At 45.4% G+C, this 22,126-nt stretch overlaps 1 protein-coding gene, 1 long non-coding RNA gene and 1 pseudogene across 2 annotated transcripts; all 3 read right to left on the bottom strand.

The window, feature by feature from the left end:
- Window positions 1–293: 293 nt before the first annotated feature.
- On the bottom strand, window positions 294–8,590 carry LOC119115122. The gene is made up of 4 exons (XR_005096098.1): window positions 8,325–8,590; window positions 3,138–3,145; window positions 2,685–2,689; window positions 294–306 (listed from the first exon to the last, which is right to left on the bottom strand). It is a non-coding gene; the product is annotated as an uncharacterized LOC119115122 (long non-coding RNA).
- On the bottom strand, window positions 4,236–8,235 carry LOC119115113. The gene is made up of 3 exons (XM_037239345.1): window positions 7,291–8,235; window positions 5,766–6,021; window positions 4,236–4,559 (listed from the first exon to the last, which is right to left on the bottom strand). The coding sequence occupies exons 1-3, from the start codon at window positions 8,054–8,056 to the stop codon at window positions 4,499–4,501; spliced, it is 1,083 nt and encodes a 360-aa protein (XP_037095240.1). The 5' UTR covers window positions 8,057–8,235; the 3' UTR covers window positions 4,236–4,498.
- Window positions 8,591–11,986: 3,396 nt separating the features above from the next.
- LOC119115095 lies at window positions 11,987–18,874 on the bottom strand (annotated as a pseudogene).
- Window positions 18,875–22,126: the final 3,252 nt, after the last annotated feature.

Raw genomic sequence — 22,126 nt, 5'->3', positions numbered from 1 at the left:
CCGGATCGGGGATGAGATCCTGCCCCAAGTGGAGGAGTTTAAGTATCTTGGGGTCTTGTTCACGAGTGAGGGGAGGATGGAGCGCAAGATTGACAGGCGGATCGGTACAGCGTCGGCAGTAATGCGGACTCTGTACCGGTCCGTCGTGGTAAAGAGAGAGCTGAGCCAAAAGGCAAAGCTCTCAATTTACCGGTCGATTTACGCTCCTACCCTCACCTATGGTCACGAGCTATGGGTCGTGACCGAAAGAACGAGATCCCGGATACAAGCGGCCGAAATGAGGTTTCTCCGCAGGATGTCCGGGCTCTCCCTTAGAGATAGGATGAGAAGCTCGGTCATCCGGGAGAGACTCAGAGTAGAGTCGCTACTCCTCCACGTTGAGAGGAGCCAGATGAGGTGGCTCGGGCATCTCATCAGGATGCCTCCTGGACGCCTCCCTGGACCCGGGGGACGACCCAGGACGCGCTGGAGAGACTCTGTCTCTCAGCTGGCCTGGGAATTCCTTGGGATCCCCCGGGATGAAGTGGCTGGGGAGAGGGAAGTCTGGGAGTCCCTCCTGAAGCTGCTGCCCCCGCGACCCGACCCCGGATAAGCGGAAGAAGATGGATGGATGGATGGATGTCACTAGATCAGCCACGAATTCTGAAAATTCATCCAGGAAGCCAGAGTAAGCCCCGGGTGGACGGTAAATAACAGCAAGATAAAATGGCGGTAAAGCGGTGGATCGGACAGTGAGAACTTCAAATGTTTTAATGTTTACGTTAATCGAACGAGGCCTAAATCTAAGATCGGAATTTGAGATGAGGGCGACACCCCCACCCTTTTTTCGAGGACGCGCCACATGCGAGCTCACAAAATTTGGAGGCAAGGCCTCATTAAGCGGCAGCAGTTCATTAGGTTTTAACCAGGTCTCGCAAAGACCAAAAACGATTAGATTATGTTCCGTAATGAGGTCATTAACGAGAACTGCTTTCGTATCAAGCGATCTAATATTCATAAAACCGAGTTTAAGTGTAATCGGTCGATCAGGGTTCGTATCTATCGAAGGATTTTTAAATGAAATGCGAGTAAGATTGTGTTCTCTAGGCCTGACACCACCTCTCAAATGTTAATTAGCGCGGTGGGATGATACGACCGTGAGAATTTGATAGTAAATATTTGTTACACATGTAATAATAAATGAAACAGGCACCGTTTCATCAGCGATACCGGTCGGGGTGGAGTGATTGGATTTGTCTACTACCTCAGTAGAAAGTGTGTTCACGTGTACTGTAGCACTATTCAAACTATGACGCTCTAGTCTACACAAGGAGCTATGTGCATGCTGGAAGTCTAGCCTAGCGCTAGTTAACTTTAACTTAACAGGCTCCAAACCCATCCTAACAGGTGGTCTAATCACCTGCAACGGACAATCAGGACTGCAGAAAAGATAATCGGGACCAACCTCCCTTCTATCCAAGACTTGTACCTGTCCAGGACCAGGAAACGTGCAAGTAACATTTCTACAGACCCTTCTCACCCAGGTCACAGTCTGTTCGAACTACTCCCCTCCAGACGGCGTTACAGAGCGCTGTACGCCAAAACCAGCAGACACAGACACCGCTTCTTCCCCAGGCTGTCGCTCTGATGAACTCACACCACTCATAGAGTTTCAGAGACATCACTGGGCAATAACATCCTGCTCTTGCCACTTCATTGCTGTTAGTCACCTGCATGTTGTTAGTCACTTAAAATATTGTACAGAGGCTGAGATCAACCGGAGTCAAATTCCTTGTTTAGCATGCACAAACTTGGCCAATAAAGCTGATTCTGATCTAACCTCAGGTTCCTCAAGTGTTGGGGTGCAGTTGCTGGGGGCTGGTGGGAGTGGCATGCATGTAATTGGACCCGCAGTTTTGATGCGTAGTAGCAGTTCAGCTCCTCTGCCCGTAAATCATTGCTGTCTGCAGCAGCAGGATTGCCGTCTTTGTAGTTTGTGAGTTGTTGTATGCCCTGCCACATCTCCCTGGGGTTTTTGTCACTGAAGTGCTCCTCAATCTTCTTTTTGTTGGATAGTTTGGCCTCTTTGATGCCTCTCTTCAGGTTGGCCCCGGCCAGACTGTATTGGATCGCCACCTTGCCGTGGTGGAGAGCCTTGCGTGTTCCGATGAACCTAAGAGCGATGCCGTCTGGAGTCTCGGCTCCTGGTAGGTTCAACCATGGCGGTAAGGTCGAAGGGGAGGTTCCAGACAAAGTGCGATCCAAAGACCTCAACGGTGGGAGTGGCGGAGGATGACACTGTGAGTCACAACGGCACTGAAGGCGGACGAAGGCTGCAACAGAGGGTGGTCTCCAATCGTCATGGACCCATGCCATTGGATCCCGGCCCCTTTCTGCCAAGTGTGGTGGCTGCAGGCGCATCAGTCTCCCCACGCTAAAAGACGTCACGCGCAGGCGTCCTCCTGAAGGGAACGTATTCCATTTTACATCCTGGACAACAAAGTCCTGTGGCGATCAGGAAGTGGTAACGGGGGCAGGACAGTGAGGTCTGGCAACCCCTAGCCACAACCTGGCACACAGGCGGTGGAACAGAAGCTCATCCAGCTTGCGGTGCCTGCCCCCACCTGTCAGTGGATCACCAGCTTCCTGACCAACAGGAGACAGCGTGTGAGGCTGGTGGGCATCACATCTGACACCCGGACCACCAATACTGGAGCCCCTCAGGGGTGCGTCCTCTCCCCACTGCTCTTCTCTCTCTACACCAATGATTTCTCCTCAGATGACTCTCCTGTGAAGCTCCTGAAGTATGCAGACGACACCACTCTCATCGGACTGATCCAGGACGGTGATGAGACTGCGTACAGACAGGAGGTGGAGCGGCTGGTCCACTGGTGCAACCAAAACCATCTGGAGCTGAACCCGCTCAAGACCGTGGAGATGACAGTGGATTTCAGGCGAGACCCTTCACCACTTTTGCCCCTCACTATCCGCAGTAATACTATTCTCTCCACAGACACCTTCAAGTTCCTGGGAACCACAATCTCTCGGGACCTGAAATGGACCGGCCACATAGACTCTGTCCGGAAGAAGGCCCAGCAGAGGCTGTACTTCCTGAGACAGCTCAAGAAGTTCAACCTGCCGCGAGAGCTTCTGAAGACCTTCTACACTGCCATCATCCAGTCTGTCCTCTGCACCTCCATCACTGTCTGGTTTGGATCAGCCTCCAAACAAGACAAGCACAGACTGCAACGGACAATCAGGACTGCAGAAAAGATCATTGGAATCAACCTCCCATCTATCCAAGACTTGTACCTGTCCAGGACCAGGAAACGTGCAAGGAACATCTCTACAGACCCTTCTCACCCAGGTTGCAGTCTGTTTGAACTACTCCCCTCCGGACGGCGTTATAGAGCTCGGTACGCCAAAACCAGCAGACACCGAGACAGCTTCTTCCCCCAGGCTGTTGCTCTGATGAACTCACACCACTCATAGAGTCTCAGAGGCATTACTGTGCAATAACATCCTGCTCTTCACACCTTTTGAATTTGTCTACACTGTTTTTGCCATTATTCACATGTCCTGAGTGTTGTTAGTCACCTATATGTTGAACAGAGGGTGTGTTTTACCGAAGTCAAATTCCTTGTTTGGCACGCTCAAACATGGCGAATAAAAACTCTTGAATCTTGAATCTTATCCCTGCCTTGAGTCTTGACATTTTCAGCCATTGCAATTTCTTACTTAGAAGACAACTAATTTAATTACTAAATGATGTATGAAGAATTTATTTTAATTTAAGCCTATACAAAAATGCAGTTTTACATTTACACATGACAGTGTTTAAATACAATGGTCAAACATTTTAATCACAGAATAAAACTAAAGAATAACAAAAAAAAAATCAAAATGTAGTGTGATTTAATTTTCGGTCAAAATTAAAATGTTTTATTGTCTTTTTTCCTCATTGACTGTTTTGACTTCTGAGACCTTTCTTTCTCTCATTGTTCTTTCTACACACTGTATCTTAGGGGGAGGATATTTGGCTTTGCCTTAAGATTCAAAATTATTCAGTTTTCTCAAAGATGTCACACATATGTATGTATCTCTGACCTATTTAAGGTAGGTGTTGGCAGAGTAGCCATACAGCAGCAGGTAATTGTGAGGAACACAATCGCACCAAACTCAGTGGAATAAAATAAAGAAAGACGAGGAGGACGATCAACTCTGTTTGCACACCATTCACTGCGACTACTGCGACAGCTTGTAGGGGCCAACTGTGCAGCATGCAGGAAGGCTTTTTATTAGACACGCCCACTTAACAGGTCATCACAGGTGGTTCCAATCACACTAACTCAAGATGCTGTCATAAGAAAATAACCCGATTTAAACATATTCTGACAAAACATAAAATAGGAAAATGTATAATTGAGAGCATCTCTCAACACCCCCACTTGCTCTCACATTATAAACCTAAAGAAAACATTACATTGACATTTTAGTCAGAAAACAAGTCCATTTTCCTTTAGTTAGACCCAAACATAAATCCAGCAAATTTTGCCAACTTAAATTTTGTTGCAGGCTTGGTCATTACATCCGCAACCATATGTTCAGTTGGACAGTACACAAGAGACAGTTTACCCTCGGTAACATTGGACCGGATAAAGTGGTATTTAATATCCACATGTTTGCATCGCTGTCTTTTAACAGGATTCTTTGCTAATGCAATCGTGCCTTGGTTGTCTTCAAACACTACAGGTAGCATATACACATGTTTATCAATACCATCTAGCAGTTGTGTGAGGTATAGACATTCTTGGATAGTTGCAGCCAGAGCAATATACTCTGCCTCACAAGTAGACAGTGCTACAGTTGGCTGTCTTTTTGTCTTCCATGACACTAAAGTACCACCCTGAGATAGAGTTACACAATAACCAGTTGTACTACGTCGATCTACATCACCAGCCCAGTTTGCATCACTGTAGGCTTGTATACCCAGGTTTTCCTTACTCATTTGGTAGCACAACTTCTTGTCACTAGTCCCCTTTAAATATCTTAGCACATGTTTAACTGTACAAAAATGTTCAACAGTAGGTTGATTAAAATACTGTGACAGTTTGCTTACAATAAAACTCAAGTCAGGTCTTGTACATACAGTTAAATAAATAAGACTACCCACTGCTTCTCTGTACATTGAAACATCACACAGTAACGCAGCATCATCTGTGTAGTTCAGTTTTTGTTCACAAGGTGTCGATCTACCTTTGCAATCTTGCATATTAAACCTATCTAAAATTTTCTCAACATATTTAGCTTGAGACATTGTTACACAGTTACTGGTTTGCTCAAAATCGATGCCCAAGAAATGTTTCAGTTTACCCAAGTCCTTCATTTTGAACCGTGCTGTCAGCATGTCTTTTGTGACCTCCATAGCTTCTTCATTACTTGCTGCAATTAATAGGTCATCAACCCATATTATCACAATGACTTTCTCATGTTCTGTCTCTCTTGTGTAAACACAGTGGTCAGCTTGGTTTTGGGTAAAATAATTTTCTGTCAAATGATCATGCAACAACTTATTCCAATTTCTGCCTGATTGTTTTAACCCATACAATGACTTCTCAATTTTGTATACTAACTTCCTATCTGTTTGAGATCTCTCCTCATACCCTTCTGGTTGTTCCATGTAGATCTCACAGTCTATGGGTGCGTTTAAATATGCGGTTTTCACATCCATTTGGTGTAAAATCAACTTCTCCTGTGCTGCTTTCTGCATCAGAACTCTAACACTGGTCATGTTAGCTGTAGGAGAAAATGTCTCCCCATAATCTACACCCATCTTTTGGCTATATCCCTTAGCAACATATCGGGCCTTGTACTTCTCAGATCCATCATCATCTGTTTTGATGGCATACACCCATCTACCCCCCACTGCTTTCTTGCCCTCTGGCAAATTGGTCAAGGTAAATGTGTTGTTTTCTTTAAGTGAATGCATTTCCTCATCCATGGCTTTAACCCACTCTTTGGCCTTATCTGAGGCTACAGCTCCTGAAAATGACACAGGTATGTTACACATTACACGATAACAGTAATCAATGTTACTCTGGACTTGATCAGTCTCTTCATCATCAGACACATATTTGGACACGTTACAATCTGTGTATCTGTCTGGCTGCCTTCTCTCTCTGGTAGGGTAACGGCTACCGTCAGGCTCACGTTTGATCTCAGCTCTTTCTTGTTGTGGTTGGTGGTGGCTGACTTCAGGTTTTTGTTCTCCGAACACAAGATTTGGACTTCTTGGTTTGGTTTTTACAAAGTCATCATCCTCAGATGTGACATTAGTCTGTGTTTGTTGTTCTACACCTGATTTTGCCACAAACTTTACCAATCTGTGCTTTTGCACTTTCTTACAGACAGGGGAATACACAATGTATGCAGGACTGGTTTTATCATACCCAATAAAAACACCTTTTTCACACCTTGGATCAAGCTTTCTCTTGTCTTGTTTATAGGCATAACACTCTGAACCAAACCTCTGCATCCTAGACAAATTTGGTCTTCTTCCTGTCAACATCTGGATGGCTGTCTGCCCTGTTCTTTTGTTAAAACACCTGTTACGGATCACAGCAGCAGTTTGGACTGCATAGGTCCATAGTTGTTTTGGCAAACCACTATCAATGAGCATACACCTTGCCATGTCAAAAAGTGTTCGCCAATTGCGCTCAGCAGTACCATTTTGATGAGGAGAGTACGGTGCTGATGTCTGATGTTTAATCACATTTTTAGTGAGCAAAGTCTGGTAATATTTACTTGTAAATTCAGTACCATTATCAGATCGGATACATTTTACTTTGCCATATGGGGCTACATCTGCCAGAAACCTTTCTGTAGCTTGAACAGTGTCACTCTTGTTCTTTAAGAAATACACAAAAACAGTGCTGGAAAAATCATCAGTAAATGAAACTGCATATCTGTAACCCTCTTTAGATTCTGGATGGATTGGCCCTGCCAAATCTGTGTGAACTAGTTCTAGAGGGGTCTTAGCCCTCACATCAGGATCTTTGTTCCTGGTTTGGAAAAACTTTCCTTTAGTACACACTTCACAATGTTGGGGTTTGCTTATTGACCCCTTAATTTTCATGCCATCAACAACATTTTGTAATTTCTGAATGTCTTCATAGTTGCAGTGTCCCAGTATCTCATGCCACGTCTGAATATCATGACATCCTTTACACTGATCATCATCACAATCATCATCATCATTTACTGTATGCAAATAATATAGTCTATCACGTACGTGGATGGGGAATTTCGTACCGTCTTGGTAGATGAGGACGTTCTTCTCCTCCTTGAAGACCACAGTGGCTCCCCTGGCAGTAGCTGCTTTCACGGATAGGATGTCTTGTGGGTAGGATGGGATGTACAGCGCCTGCCTCAGCGTTGCGTTCAGGTGTCTACCTGTGCTGTCGATCAGGCAGACTTCTGCATCACCTCGGCGCTCCGCGACGCCCTTGCACCGCGTGCCGTCCGCCAGCTCCACGCAGTGTGTCTCGGCCTGGAACCCGTCATCAAACCGCTTGAATTTCGCCAGGTCTGTGATGATGTGCGAGGTAGCCCCGCAGTCAACCATCAGGCCTCTCACGTCGACTCTTGCTGCCCCCTCGCTCACTCGGAAGAAGTACTCGTCTCGGTCCTGGTCTTCCGTCTCCCCGTGGACCCTCCGTGCGTCGTCCCGGTTGCCGCGCTGCTTCCGCCTGCAGGTCGCGTCCCGGTGTGTGCTGCTCTTGCAATGACTGCACCACAGTTTACGTCGGCAGGCTCTGGCCATGTGGCCCTTCAGGCCGCACTTGAAGCACACCACCTCCGCGGCGCTCCTCTCGGCTCCCCGGTCAGCTGGTCTGTCAGGTCTCGCTCTCGTCTGCCGTACGTTCATCACGTTGTCATCTGCTTCAGCCCGCATCTTCTCTGTGTCCTCGTAACTGCGCAGTTTTGTCTTGAATTCAGAGAACTGCATCGTCTCATCACGTTGTGTGACATGGATTGCAAATGGTTTAAAGGACTCCGGCAGACCTTTTAACACCATTGCTACCAATAGTCCATCACTTAATGTCTCACCGGCATTTCTTAGCGCTGTGATTGCGGTCTCTGCCCGGATCACATACTCGGTCACACTTTCACTCTCAGACTTCTGTAGTGATGTCAGTTCTGTGTAGAGACTTATGATGCGTGGCTTGCCTTTGCCTTGATAGTAGTTTCTTAGGATCCGTAGGGCCTCTCGCCCGTCATCTGCAGCATCGCGCATCACCAGCGACAAACTTTTATCATCCAAAAACTGAATGACTTCTGCATACGCTTCCTCATTCTTTCCAGCGTCTTGCTGTAGTTCGTCTTCTTCCTCGGTTGTGGGCTCGTTTAAGATAACGTCTTTCAAATCCTGCAATCGCAGGTGGCCCAAAAACTTTGCCTCCCATAATTCGTAATTCTTTTCATCACCGTCGAACAGTAACCGCGACCAGCGGCTAGCAAAACTGTTCCTCTCTGCAGCCCGTCCGCTCATGGTGCTCACAGCGTGCTATCATCACCAGTACGTCGGTGGGAACATGCGGTGTTGGGCTTACCTGGGCCCATAACCTGTTGGCAGAGTAGCCATACAGCAGCAGGTAATTGTGAGGAACACAATCGCACCAAACTCAGTGGAATAAAATAAAGAAAGACGAGGAGGACGATCAACTCTGTTTGCACACCATTCACTGCGACTACTGCGACAGCTTGTAGGGGCCAACTGTGCAGCATGCAGGAAGGCTTTTTATTAGACACGCCCACTTAACAGGTCATCACAGGTGGTTCCAATCACACTAACTCAAGATGCTGTCATAAGAAAATAACCCGATTTAAACATATTCTGACAAAACATAAAATAGGAAAATGTATAATTGAGAGCATCTCTCAACAGTAGGGCTGCTTAATATTGGAAACACATTCAATAAGAATGTTGCATATTGCAATATCGATATTACTGCAATATTTAACATGCTTAAAGAAATGACATCATTATTATATGCAAGAAATACATTTATTAAATAAGACGGTTCTGTCTGTTCTTATCCAATTACCGTATTTTCCGGACTATAAGGCGCACCTAAAAACCTAAAATTTTCCCAAAAGCCGACAGTGCGCCTTATAGTCCGGTGCGCCTTATATATGGACGAAATTCCTAAATTTAAACAGGCCGGAAGCATTGTGTCATGAAATCAATCATAAGCAGCCTGCTGAAGACTATGAATCATGAATCAAAAAGACTATGGATCATTATTTTGTGATTATAAAGTAATTTGTTGCATCTGAAATTGAAATAAAAAAGATAAAATGGAGAATGGTTTGATTTGGATTAAAAATCTGACATGATGCATTAATGGTGCGCCATATAATCCGGTGCGCCTTATATAAGGACAAAGTTTTAAAATGGGCCATTTATTGAAGGTGCGCCTTATAGTCCGGTGCACCTTATAGTCCGGAGAATATGGTAAGTTATTTAGTGTTAGTGATGACAGTGGATACCGTTCTCCTTCTGCATGGAGATTTCACATAGTATTTCAGATTTCAAATGACTGGTCAGTTAGATTAATGCATGCAAACCCAAGTCAACTTATTGCACATATTTTGCATTCTGCATTGCATGTATCATTCTCACAATAATACTTTTTATGTACATTATGCAACCCCAATTAAAGTCTTTCCTCTGTAGTAGTAGTAATTACTTGATAAATACTTGAATACATGACAATGTAAATAGTACCTCCTTTGTAGAAAAGCTTTCTCAAAGAAAATATTTGTTAATATCTTTTTAATGTAACAATTTAAATAATAAAACAGTAGTGTCCCAAGGATATTAACGCAACAAAAAAAAAACTCACTTCAGTCTTAATTTTCTTCACTGTCATTGTTTTCGTCTCCATACTGTGTTCCCGGATCCAACAATTAATCAACTCAGCCACGTTCCCAAGTGAACTCTGTCTTCATACAACTTTTTGGTGTTTTTACTGTGCCCATATGAGCTTTGAGTTTGTCAACCTGTACCTTTATTATGAGACACTGAAACATGTACATGCGAACTTTGCACACTGTTAACTTTTTCGTGTGTCGTCACTGTCCTCAGCTCCGCTGAAACATGTACATGCGAACTTTGCACACTGTTAACTTTTTCGTGTGTCGTCACTGTCCTCAGCTCCGAATTGTAGAAAGGGGCGATCTGACTGCAGTTGACTTTGGCTTGTTTAACTGGTAAACCTATACCACATCTTCAGCGGTGAAACAGACGAATGAACGGAATATCATATTGATCGATTATTCAACTCGGGCATAATTCCATGCCAGCAAACATTCATCCCAATTTCCACGACAGTAGCAACTTGCGTTCTCTTCTGGGTTCTCCCCCTGCAGTGTCCACATCACACACGCCGGTAGCAACTAGATGCACTCCACCTCTCATTTGTTGCACAAAACGCCAGTCAAATTAAACAGATGCATGTTGGTCCAGTAAAAAACAAAGTTGAACATTTTCAGGAACGTTTCACTCCCCAAGAACTAATCCCCCCATCCCCCAGACAGGTGTAAAAAAGTGGACATGTCTGGGCTAAAGAGGTCACTCTCGCTGGCACATTGACCGCAATCAGTAGTGACTTTGTGGCCTCCGATATACTAGTCAAAATCAAACTCTTGTTGACCAAATAGATGAGGAGTTTTGCATTTATTTTCTATTTATGAGGTATTGACAAATCCGCACTTACCGACCCTCCGTTGAAAGGGTTGAACTCCCCTTCAACCCCGCTGCTGTAACGCAGCCCTCATAGGGAGACGAGAGTTTCCAGGTCGGGGCGGGGAAAGATTCGTCCGAGTCTCACCGCCTCTAAGATATCAATTCGGACAGAATTAATTTATTCTTTTTAGGACGCCAATCCCTTTAAAGTCACTCTGAAACCGGTGCAGAGTAACCACTTGATGCCCGGAATCAAGATGATGAGCTTAGCCAACGCCGTAACATTGGCGTCTTCCCCTTTCTCCCCGAAGCGGCTGTCTCCTCTGCCTTCCTCGAAGCTTACAATTTGACAAAGTCCAATTCGAAGCTTAAAATTTGACAAAGTCCAATTCGAAGATTCTAGAAATTCATCTTAGTAGATTTTGGTCCAATCTCAACAAGAATGAAAAATCTATCTTCGTCTAAACGTCATTCTTTACTCCGGGCAGCGTCAAGGCCATTGCCCTGACTAGGAAGAACCGCCCCGCTCTGTATCAGGACAACATATTCATAGGCTTCTGGCATTACCTCATCGGAATTACCTCACCGGCACGTGAGGTGGCCTTTCTGGAAGTTTCTGGAAGCTTCGAGAATGTTCCTTAGCTGATCCCTGTCCAGGCCAGCCGGGAACCACTGGTTGTCTTGGCAACCTTGCTTAAAGCAGCAACCACTGCGCATGACTGTACTCCGCCACCGGATGCAGCTGTTTCCTGTTTTGCTCGTTCTTTCACTATTAGCCCTTGACGTCTCCTCTCAACTTAATACATTCAGGTATGGATAGAACACCAATGTTAAATACAGGTTGGACAAAACATTGCAACATTAATAACATATCTTGTCTAGTAAAGATCAATCTTAACACATAATCATACTTAGCCATAATAATGTGTTCTTCTAACTTTAACATATATATATATTGCTCCCTGTTACAGATTAATATGATGGCATAGCAAAATCATATTCCAAAATTGTGTGTTGCTACGTGTTCAAACAAGTCGTGTCCTCCCAATTGCTAACAATTTAATTTATTTGATTTGTTAGTTTCCATCAGGTCACCCCTATGTCAAGCTTTCCATCAGGTCACCCCTATGTCAAGCTTTAACACCATCTCCTGGTGAAATTTGGAATTACTACATGTTTTAGGATTGCCAATTTGCCTAGGCCAAATCCAATACCCAATTACACACCATCTAAACTTCCATGCCACTTGACATAAGGTCAAATGCCATATTCGTCAGGTGGTTCCATAACTTTGTCCTCACTCTCCGGAATCTCAATTGCGACAGGTTCTTGGTTCTTTTCCTGGTGGTCGTGTCAGAAAGATAGTGATAGGCAGCTGCTGGCATTGCTTTTTTTTCCGAGTTAAGATGCTTTTATACATGTGCAGGGCTCCATCGACTCCATTTCTGAATTTCAATGCTCGAATCATCTCTGGGTCCCATTCCTCCACCATCTTCTGAAGATCTTTTGCAGCTCGCATTATGGTTGCCAGGCGTTCGAGTGTTAGACAGACTTCTTCTGTATCATCTTCCTCGCCCTCTGCTTCATCCTCACTCGCTGACCTTGTCAGCTCAGCCAGATCTTCATCCGTTAGCGGTTCTCCATGACAATCGAGGAGCCTGCAAACATCATCCTCATTCATATCAGAAAAGCCTTCTCCGGTGACTTCTCTCAGTGTCACTGTCCTCACTCCCATCCTCTGGCTCCGCTGGCTCCTCCCATAGCACGTCATCCTCACTGTCGTCCAGGGCATTTGATATGCAACATGTTTTAAACCCGTGGATCCACTCACAGAGCAAACGTACCGGAGGCTTCTGAATCTTTCCTGTCGTGAGTGCGTGATCACCAGACAGATTTCTTTCGCAGATTGTCTTTGAATGGTTTGTTGACCACAACATCCAACACCTGCAGCTGACTTGTCATTCCCCCCGGAATGATCACTAAGTCGCCGTTCATCGCCTTCACTTGTTTTTGACTGGATTAGACAAGTGTCCACGAAATGCATCCAAAATCAGCATGTTCCTCTTTTTTCTGAGTCTCCCACGCCCTCTGCCCCACACAACCTTGAGCCAGTCCACTACAAGCTCGGTCTCCATCCAGCCCTTTTCCTGGGCACGTACGTACGTTCTTCTCATTTCCAGTGGATTTTATAATAACAGATTTCTCGCCTTTCTTGTGTACAGTGACAGTTCTGCGTCGCAGCGTTAGTCTGTTACGCCGCATCATTAGTCCGTTACGCCGCATCATTCTTTTACACCAGCCAAGGCTTGCTTTGAAGTCAGCGGTGGGTATGGGTATGTTTAGCTCTTTGGCTATTTCCACGGCATTGAGCTGAATGACAGCTCTGCTGTTGGGCATCCCGTCCTTTCGTTTCTCGTCCACGTACGCGCAAACCCTCCTGTTGAGCTCTTGAAAGCGGCTGCTCTGAGGACCACGGAAAGGGTTTCTCTGATTGTGAGCATTTTGTAGGCGATCTTTTTGAGCTCTCCATCTCCGTACATTACACTCTGACACCATATTTCACAGCCGCTTTGCAATTGTTTGAAGACTCTGCCTCATTTATCACCATCATTTTGAAGTTTGCATCGTAACTTCTCCTCAGACGCCGGTTAACCTGGCCGATCTTCGACCCACTTTTCTCCATATTGTCACTGTTTCTCCATTTTCTGTTATCTCTTCCCTTATTTTCTTCTCTTTTTTTCTTACCACTCTTTTTTTATATTTCTTCTTAGTGCTACCGCTATTTTAATTTTTCTTCTTCGTGACAGGGGTTCGCTTTGGCCTGGGGAGTTAAGTTCAGCATTCGCTTTAATCTGGCGCCATCTAGCGTTGTGAGTGAATGTCTAGACCCGATTGTCTAGACCCCAAATGTAAGACAACCCCCACTTTTTCAGTCTTATTTCAATGCAAAAAAAACCCCGTCTTATATTCAGGCCAATACAGCCTAATAATAACCCTTTTTGCCTCCTTATTAAAAGTAACATTTGCAGTCGAACGTATAATCTTTTCGTCCTTCTTAATATAACACACGGTCGACTCATTAATGCCATAATGATGGCCCACCTCCGCGTAACTTCATAAGCATGTCGAGAAGTTTCACCTTCTCTGTTATCTCTGTGACCAGCTCAGTGGCCTAGTGGTTGAGTGTCCGCCCTGAGACTGGAAGGTTATGGGTTCAAACCCCGGCTGGGTCATACCAAAGACTATAAAAATGGGACCCATTTCCTCCCTGCTCGGCACTCAGCATGAAAGGATGGAATTGGGGGGTTAGATCACCAAATGATTCCCGAGCGCGGCACCGCTGCTCCTCACTGCTCCCCTCTCTCCCAAGGGATGGATCAAAACCACACGGGGATGGGTTAAATGCAGAGGACAAATTTCACCACACCCAGATGTGTGTGTGACGAGCATTGGGACTTTAACTTAACTTTAACTTTATTGTTAGCATCTTCCTCTTACGCTTGCCATCTCCAGAAGGCATAGAAGGTGCAAGGTGTTTTTGTGGCATTGTAGTAGGGTCTCAAAGTAAAAAAAAACTTCCGTGATGAAGCGCAAGTCTGAGGTGCTGGCGATATGTTGACGCAGACAGTGTGGTAGGCTGAGATAAAGTGTAGTTAGAACTGCTAAGCCAATCAGCTGCAAAAACAGCTCAACATATTCCCATTGAAGCTTCGAGAATGTTCCTTAGCTGATCCCTGTCCAGGCCAGCCGGAAACCACTGTCTTGGCAACCTTGCTTAAAGCAGCAACCACTGCGCATGACTGTACTCTGCCACCGGATGCAGCTGTTTCCTGTTTTGCTCGTTCTTTCACGATTAGCCCTTAATGTCTCCTCTCAACTTAATACATTCAGGTATGGATGGAACCCCAATGTTAAATACAGGTTGGACAAAACATTGCAACATTAATAACATATCTTGTCTAGTAAAGATCAATCTTAACACATAATCATACTTAACCATAATAATGGGTTCTTCTAACTTAAACATATATATTGATATTGCTCAAGCTGTTACATCTTAAAATTATGGCATAGCAAACTCATATTCCAAAATTGTGCGTTGCTACGTGTTTGAACAGGTCGTGTCCTCCCAATTGCTAACAATTTAATTTATTAGATTTGTTAGTTTCCATCAGGTCACCCCTATGTCAAGCTTTAACACCATCTCCTGGTGAAATTTTGGAACTACTACATGTTTTGGGATAGCCAATGTGCCTGGGCCAAATTCGATACCCAATTTTACACCATCTTGTACCACCATGCCACTTGACAGTATGCAGTCTGACGAGAACAGTCTTAAGTCTTAGAAAGTCACAGAACCTACATTAACTATTTAAGTCGTGTGCACAAGAGGAATGGCACCTGTGTAACCCTCTGTGCTCTTGGACGCACTCTTATTCTGCTTCTCGCCCAGTCAGTCGGCATAGGTGTCAACCAACCCATGCTATTGAGTATGTGGTACAGAAAATGGATGGATGTTTGTCAGATTGAAAACTTAAAAGAAAATTGTATTATTAATATATGAGATTAGCTCAGGATATTGTTTAATTATTGTTAATAATAATAATAATAATTCATTAAATTTGTATAGCGCTTTTCAAACACCCAAAGACGCTTACAGGTAACAAGGCAAAGACATACATGAGGGGAGGGGGACGGGGAGGAAACAATCGGGTAAACTTAAGAAGAGGAAACCAGTTATGGGTAGGGGAGGTCATGCGCTTGGGAGAAGAGGTAAGTTTTTAGACGGGACTTAAATATGGGGAGTGTGGGTGAGTCACAGACAGACTGGGGGAGAGAGTTCCAGATGTGCAGGAAAAGGCTCTGTCACCGAAGGATTTGAGTTTGGATTTTGGGACTGTCAGACGTGAAGTATTGGAGGATCGGAGGGGACGGTTGGGGCAGTAGGGGACAAGGAGGTCAGCTCAGTGGCCTAGTGGTAGAGTGTCCGCCCTGAGACTGGAAGGTTGTGGGTTCAAACCCCGGCCGGGTCATACCAAAGACTATAAAAATGGGACCCATTGCCTCCCTGCTTGGCACTCAGCATTAAGGGTTGGAATTTGGGGGGTTAGATCACCAACTGATTCCCGAGCGCGGCACCGCTGCTGCTCACTGCTCCCCTCTCCCCCAGGGGATGGATTAAAATCACACGGGGATGGGTTAAATGCAGAGGACAAATTTCACCACACCCAGGTGTGTGTGTGACGATCATTGGGACTTTAATCTTTAATCTTTTTAATAGGTAAGTGGGAGCCAGATGGTGAAGGGCTTTGAAGGTGAGGAGGAGTATCTTGAAGATGATACGCTCCTTCATGGGGAGCCAGTGAAGAGAGTGGAGAACAGGAGTGATGTGTTCACGGGACCGGGTGTGGGTAAGGAGGCGGGCAGCAGAGTTTTGGACTAGTTGAAGTCGATGGAGTGAGTGAGCAGTGATTCCAGTGAGAAGGGAGTTGCAGTAATCAAGCCGGGATGAGATGAAGGCGTGGATGAGAGATTCAGCGGCAGGGAGAGAAAGGCAGTGCCGGATTTTAGCGATGCGTCGGAGGTGGAAGTAGGAGGTCTTGACAACTGAGCTAACATGAGGTTGAAAGGACAGTGTGGGGTCAAAAATAACGCCAAGATTGCGTGCCAGAGGGGAGGGAGTGATGTTTGAGGAGTCGATGGTGAGTGTGATGGATCCAGTTTTGTTAAGGGAGGATTTAGTGCCTATGAGGAGGAGCTCTGTTTTGTCACTGTTGAGTTTGAGAAAGTTGTGGGTCAGCCATGCTTTTATTGTAGAGATGCAGGTTTCAAAATGAGTGAGGGAAGGGTTACGGGTTGGTGTCGTACGTATGTAGATCTGGGTGTCATCAGCGTAGCAGTGGAAGTCCAGATTGAGTTTGCGGATGACAGTAGTAGTAGGATGTTGAGGGCACCAGAGTCTGCAGAAATGAGGAGATCATTGGTGACTTTGACTAGAGCTGTTTCAGTGCTGTGAAGTGGGCGGAATCCGGACTGGAAGGGTTCATAGAGGTTGTTGGACTGGAGATGGGTGTGGAGTTGGGCGGAGACAATGCGTTCTAGGGTTTTGGAAAGGAATGAAAGGTTGGAGATGGGACGGTAGTTGGAGAGGTTGAGTGGGTCCAAGGTGGGCTTTTTGAGGATGGGGTGATGGCTGCAAGTTTATAGACAGTGGGAAAGTGGCCAAGGGATAAAGACTGATTAAAAAGGGTGGTGAGGTGGGGGAGGAGGACAGGGAGGCAGGCCTTAGTTAAAGTCGTTGGAAGAGGGTCGAGAGAGCAGGTGGTTGTCTTGGATGAGGTAATGATGTCTAGGATAGTGGAGGAGTCGACAAGGGAGAAGGCAGTGAGAGAGGGGAAGGGAGGGAGGTCAGGGAAGGGGGGCAGGAGGGCAGGGGAGGTGGGGGAGGAGGAGTTATTGATGGTGTCGGTCAGAGAACTGTTGATTTGCGCGATTTTGTTGTTAAAGTTGACAAGGAAGGAGTTACAGAGGGCGGGTGAGGAGGGTGGCTTGGTGACCGGTGGCTGGAGCAATTTGTTGACAGTGGAGAACAGTATGCGGGGGTTTCGGTTGGTGTTATTAATGAGAGATGAGAAGTAAGCAGATTTGGCAGCAAGAAGAGCATCACGATAGGAGGAGATGTGTTGTTTAAAGGTTTCAGCATGGACGGTGAGGCGGGTTCTTTTGTAGAGGCGTTCGAGTTGACGGCCAGTTTGTTTCATGGTGCGGAGTTCCGGTGTGTACCAAGGGGCAGAGTTAGTGAATGTAACAGAGGAAGTTTTCCAGGGGGCTAGGGAATCAAGGGAGTCAGAAAGGATGTTGAGCATGGTGGCAAGGTCGTCAGGGGAGGAAGAAGTGGGGTCGGAAGGAAGAGCAGAGGATAAGAGCTGGCAAAGCGTGATTGGGTTTACAGTTTTGATGTTGCGGTAGGAGATGGTGCGTTTTGTGGATTTATGAGGCGAGGGTAGAGGGGCAGAGAAGAGGATGCAGAGATGATCTGACAGTGGAAAGGTGAGAGGACGGGGGTTGGATGTGAGTGGAAAGGAGGAGCATACTATATCCAGGGTGTGGCCTTTGGTGTGGGTGGGTAAGTTGATGTGCTGGGTGAGATGAAAGCAGTCCAGAAGGGAGATGAAGTCAGACGTCAGTGAAGCAGTTGGCTGGTCGATGTGGATGTTGAAGTCACCGATTAGTAGGAGGCGATAGGAGACTGAGGATACGATGGTGAGAAGTTCAGAGAGAAAAGACGGATGAGACTTGGGGGGGGCGGTAGATAAGAACAGCAGTAGTAGAGTTGGGGAGGGAAAAAGCGAGATATTCAAAGGATGAAATAGATGGGAGGTTGAGGTCCAATTCAGTGATGGATAGGGACCGCTTATGGAGGACAGCAATACCACCTCCTCGCCCAGAGAGGCGGGGTTTGGCGATGTAGCTGTAATTAGACGGAGTGGCTTGGTTGAGAGAAAAATAGTCCAGGGGCTGTTGCCATGTTTCACAGAGAAGGAGCAGATCCAAATTATTGTCCAATATTAGTTCGAAAATAACTAGTGATTTGTTGGAGAGGGAGCGACAGTTCAGCAGTGCGACGGAGATGGATGAAGGAGCGGGGGTGGGGGAGTGGAGATTGTTGAAGTTGACAGTACGGAAGGTGGGGGTGACGGGGGGGCGAGAGTTAGTCCAGAAAGAGGGGATGGGTGAGCCATCAGGGAAATGTCGTTTAAAAGATAGTCCGGAGCTACGGTGGATGTAGCGGCGACGGCGGAGGATCCCAGCCTTGCTGGCAGCTGAGGCAGCAGCAGCAGGGAGACGGTGATTATTGTTGAAATGATGAAGATCAGCAGCAGTGTAGACAAATGGACGAGAAGTTAGTGGAATGGAAGCCCGGAGTAGCAGAAGTGATAGTTCATGCAGGAGATGCGACGTCACAGCAGCAGGGAATAATCCAGAAAAAATGGAAAAAATGGCTAGTAGCTGGTTAACTAAAAGTTGGTAGGCAGTGAAATTTATGGAAGCAGCAGTGGACCGAGTCGTGATGTTGGTGGAGTGGGTGGTGGTGTTGGTCAATCCCGACTGTACCCGTGCAAACGGCACGCCCCAGTGTGTCATGGCGGCACACAGCCGAGCCACGACCGGCGAGCTCGCAGCGAGCGGGTGCTCCCCCCGAGGACGCCGGCCAAGTGGCCAGCAAGTTGGGTTGGAGCCGTTTGCCGAGCCAAGAGCAAGCAGCTACAGGCTCAGAGCCGGGAGGTAGGAGGGTCCGGTTGTGGGTTGGCTAGCTGGCTAGCGTAGCTCGTAGTCAGAGGGAACGGGATCGGAGAGGTGCGAGCAGAGCTCCAGAGATACGCGGTGGGCAGGAGAAAAGGCGAGAAAAAATAAAACAAAAAAACGGGCACACTTAAAACGGGAAACACAAAACAGACAGGGGACAAACAAATAGATGACACGGTTCGGGGTAGAAGCGGCAGTCAACAGTCCAGACGCCAGCGTTGCTCTAACCCAGGGGTCACCAACTCCGGTCCTCAAGGGCGCCAATCCAGCCTGTTTTAGGTGCAGCCTACAACACCACACCTGATTCAAATGATCAGCTCATCAGCAAGCTCTATTAAGGCTGATAGCGATCCTGATTATTTGAATCAGGTGTGTTGTTGTAGGGCTGCACCTAAAACAGGCTGGATTGGCGCCCTTGAGGACCGGAGTTGGTGACCCCTGCTCTAACCCGTTGTTCCAGTATAAATCCAGCCTTTGCTGTTGCTGTATAATCTTTGTCGAGTCCTAGTGGTTGTATTTATTTTTCCTCCTGCTTCCTTCATATACTCCTGTCTGGTTCTCTACATTTGATTTCTGCTTCATAAATCCCGTGGGACAGTGATTTAGGTCTAAATCTAGACATAATAGCAGACAGAAGTGGTGAAAGGCATGGATATGGTAGAATGTGAGTTGAGGTAGGAAGTTGCGTCATAAATATTGAACAAAATTGTTCCTGCTGTATAGTGGGTCCAAGTTCATCCTAATTCACTTAATCAAAGCCCTCCTTAAATTCTCTGCTGATTGGTAGAAGAGGGGATTGAAGGAATTAGAATACAAAAATGTGGCAATTTCTGATGAGTGCAATATGCTTTTTTTCTCTTTCATTCCTTTTCTTTGTTTCTAAGACAATGCTAAATGTATCAATATTGTTCTCTGCCAAAATCCTCTGACAATCAATCATAATCCTGCATACCTTTGCAAAAGACAAAACAAAATATATAATACCCATTATATTTCTATCACATGCATTGTATGCAAATCCCCACTGTTGCACACACTGGCTAAGTTATTATGGTGGTGTGTGGTGGCAAGGAACCAAATGTACACACACGCATGCACATACAGACACACGGAGACAGACAGAAATACGCACACACACACGCACACGCACACACACACATACTGTCTCGCATGCTCACACCTCTTAATAAGCTGTCTGCTTTCTCATCGGTTCTGTTTCCTCGCACGTCATATGCTAATTCAGGTGTCATCATTGGAGAAAATTATGTGCCCTATTTTGTCTACAAATTATCACGACTATCTTTTAGTTTAATGGGAAAACATGAAGTCTAAATCTTAGTTTTTGCTGACAATTTTAAACAAGTCTCATCTCCAGTGCACTGCATCAAGTGTGCCAACTGATAATGGATTGCAAAGGCCTATTTACACAGGCATTTTCTACCAATACATCCATCAATACATTACGTATCTACTGCTTATCGGGTAGCAGCAGCTTTCACAGGGAATAGCAAACTTCTCTCTCCCCAGCCTCTTCTTCCAGTCCTTACAGAAGGTATTCCTAGGCCAGCCAGAAAACATAGTCCTTCCAGCATGTCCTGGGTCATTCCCGGAGTCTTCTGCCTGTTGGACATGCCAAGAACATCTCAATAGGGAGGTGTCCAGAATTGATCCTCATCAGATGCCCAGGCCAATTCATCTGGCTCCTGTCAACATGGAGGAACAGCAGCTTAACTCAGAGTCCCTCCAAGATGACAAAGCATGGGATTGAATACCATAATATTTTTTCATTGAAATATAGAAAACTCCATGACATCCAGGCCTTTACTTTCCCTCAGCAGGTCAAGAGTGTTCTTAGGGAAAAGTCATTATTTTTGCTCAGTGGAACATAGATCTGACATATAGTAACTAGCCGGCATTTAAAGTTTAAATATCAAAAACAAAACACTTCACGAGACTATTCAGACCCACTATAGTATAATTACAGTTTATTTTCATCAGCCATTTGAGTTTTAATGAAAAACTGACCCACTGTTTGCAATCAATCGCCAATAATTATTTACTTTGAAAATTCATAAATCCATAACTTGCTGAGTACCAGTGCTGTTCTTTTTCCATTTTCTCTTGCCTAAGCAGGCACTCGTTTAGATTGCTGAAACCAGGCTTCTTCCAGGACCAATGGCGTTGTTGGTGTTCCTCCATATCCAGCTTTTTGTCCATAAAATGAAAGCAGAACAGGTACATTTACAGGTTCTTTTCAAGTTAAGCTTTTGGCTTAATTTCATCCATGTTCCTCACAATTTCTTCTGTTTTTCTCATTCTCAGGTAGGCGGTGGAAATGTTTTGTTCCCACAACAGACTTTTTTGTCTTAGTTCACAACATTGTTCTTTTAGCCGCAGATTCAACATCTTCTGCTTGTTAGGACATGTGCAAAAAGCACAACCAATTCCTAAGTTGCACAAGACATTTTTAAATATTTTAGGGGTGTACGATCACACAGAAAAAACAAAAAGCATTCAAAAAACCTGCTCTGGGAAATTATAACTGCTATTAACAAATTGGTCACTGCTACGTCCAGTAGTGTTCTTGTTCAAATGGTCTAATCAATGGATTGAGATTTAACACATTCTCCAAAGCATTTTCAGGGGATATGAGAGTTGCTCCACCAGGTACTCTTTCTTTCTCAACTGAATTGGAATCCAATCGACTCAATGGATGCCAAGTAAACTAAAACTTTCAATTTCTCAAGTCTCAAGCTCCTGCATGGTCACAATGGAAAAAGACCACCATATAATTAGCTGGAAGTGACTGTTAAAAAAAGGGGGAATAGCAAAGCAGAAACAATTGAAATGAGTTGACTTGAAATGAGGGATTTAGTTTTCTACTTCCTGAACACACGCACACATGCACACACACACACAGAAAATCCATGCGGCATATGAGCTTAGCTTCGCAACCTCATTTAGGCTGAGACAAGGTGATAATTAAAGTCACAGCCTTGGTTCTGCTTGCATCTGTTGTGTGTGAGTGTGTGTACATATTCATGCGCGTGCGCTTCGGTGTGCATGCAAGAGTGGTGCTTTGTGAGATAA

The sequence above is a fragment of the Syngnathus acus genome, chromosome 21 (assembly GCF_901709675.1).
Source record: "Syngnathus acus chromosome 21, fSynAcu1.2, whole genome shotgun sequence".
NCBI lineage: Eukaryota > Metazoa > Chordata > Actinopteri > Syngnathiformes > Syngnathidae > Syngnathus > Syngnathus acus.
The sequence above is the reverse complement of the archived record's forward strand: the minus strand, read 5'-3'. Positions and strand labels throughout refer to the sequence as shown.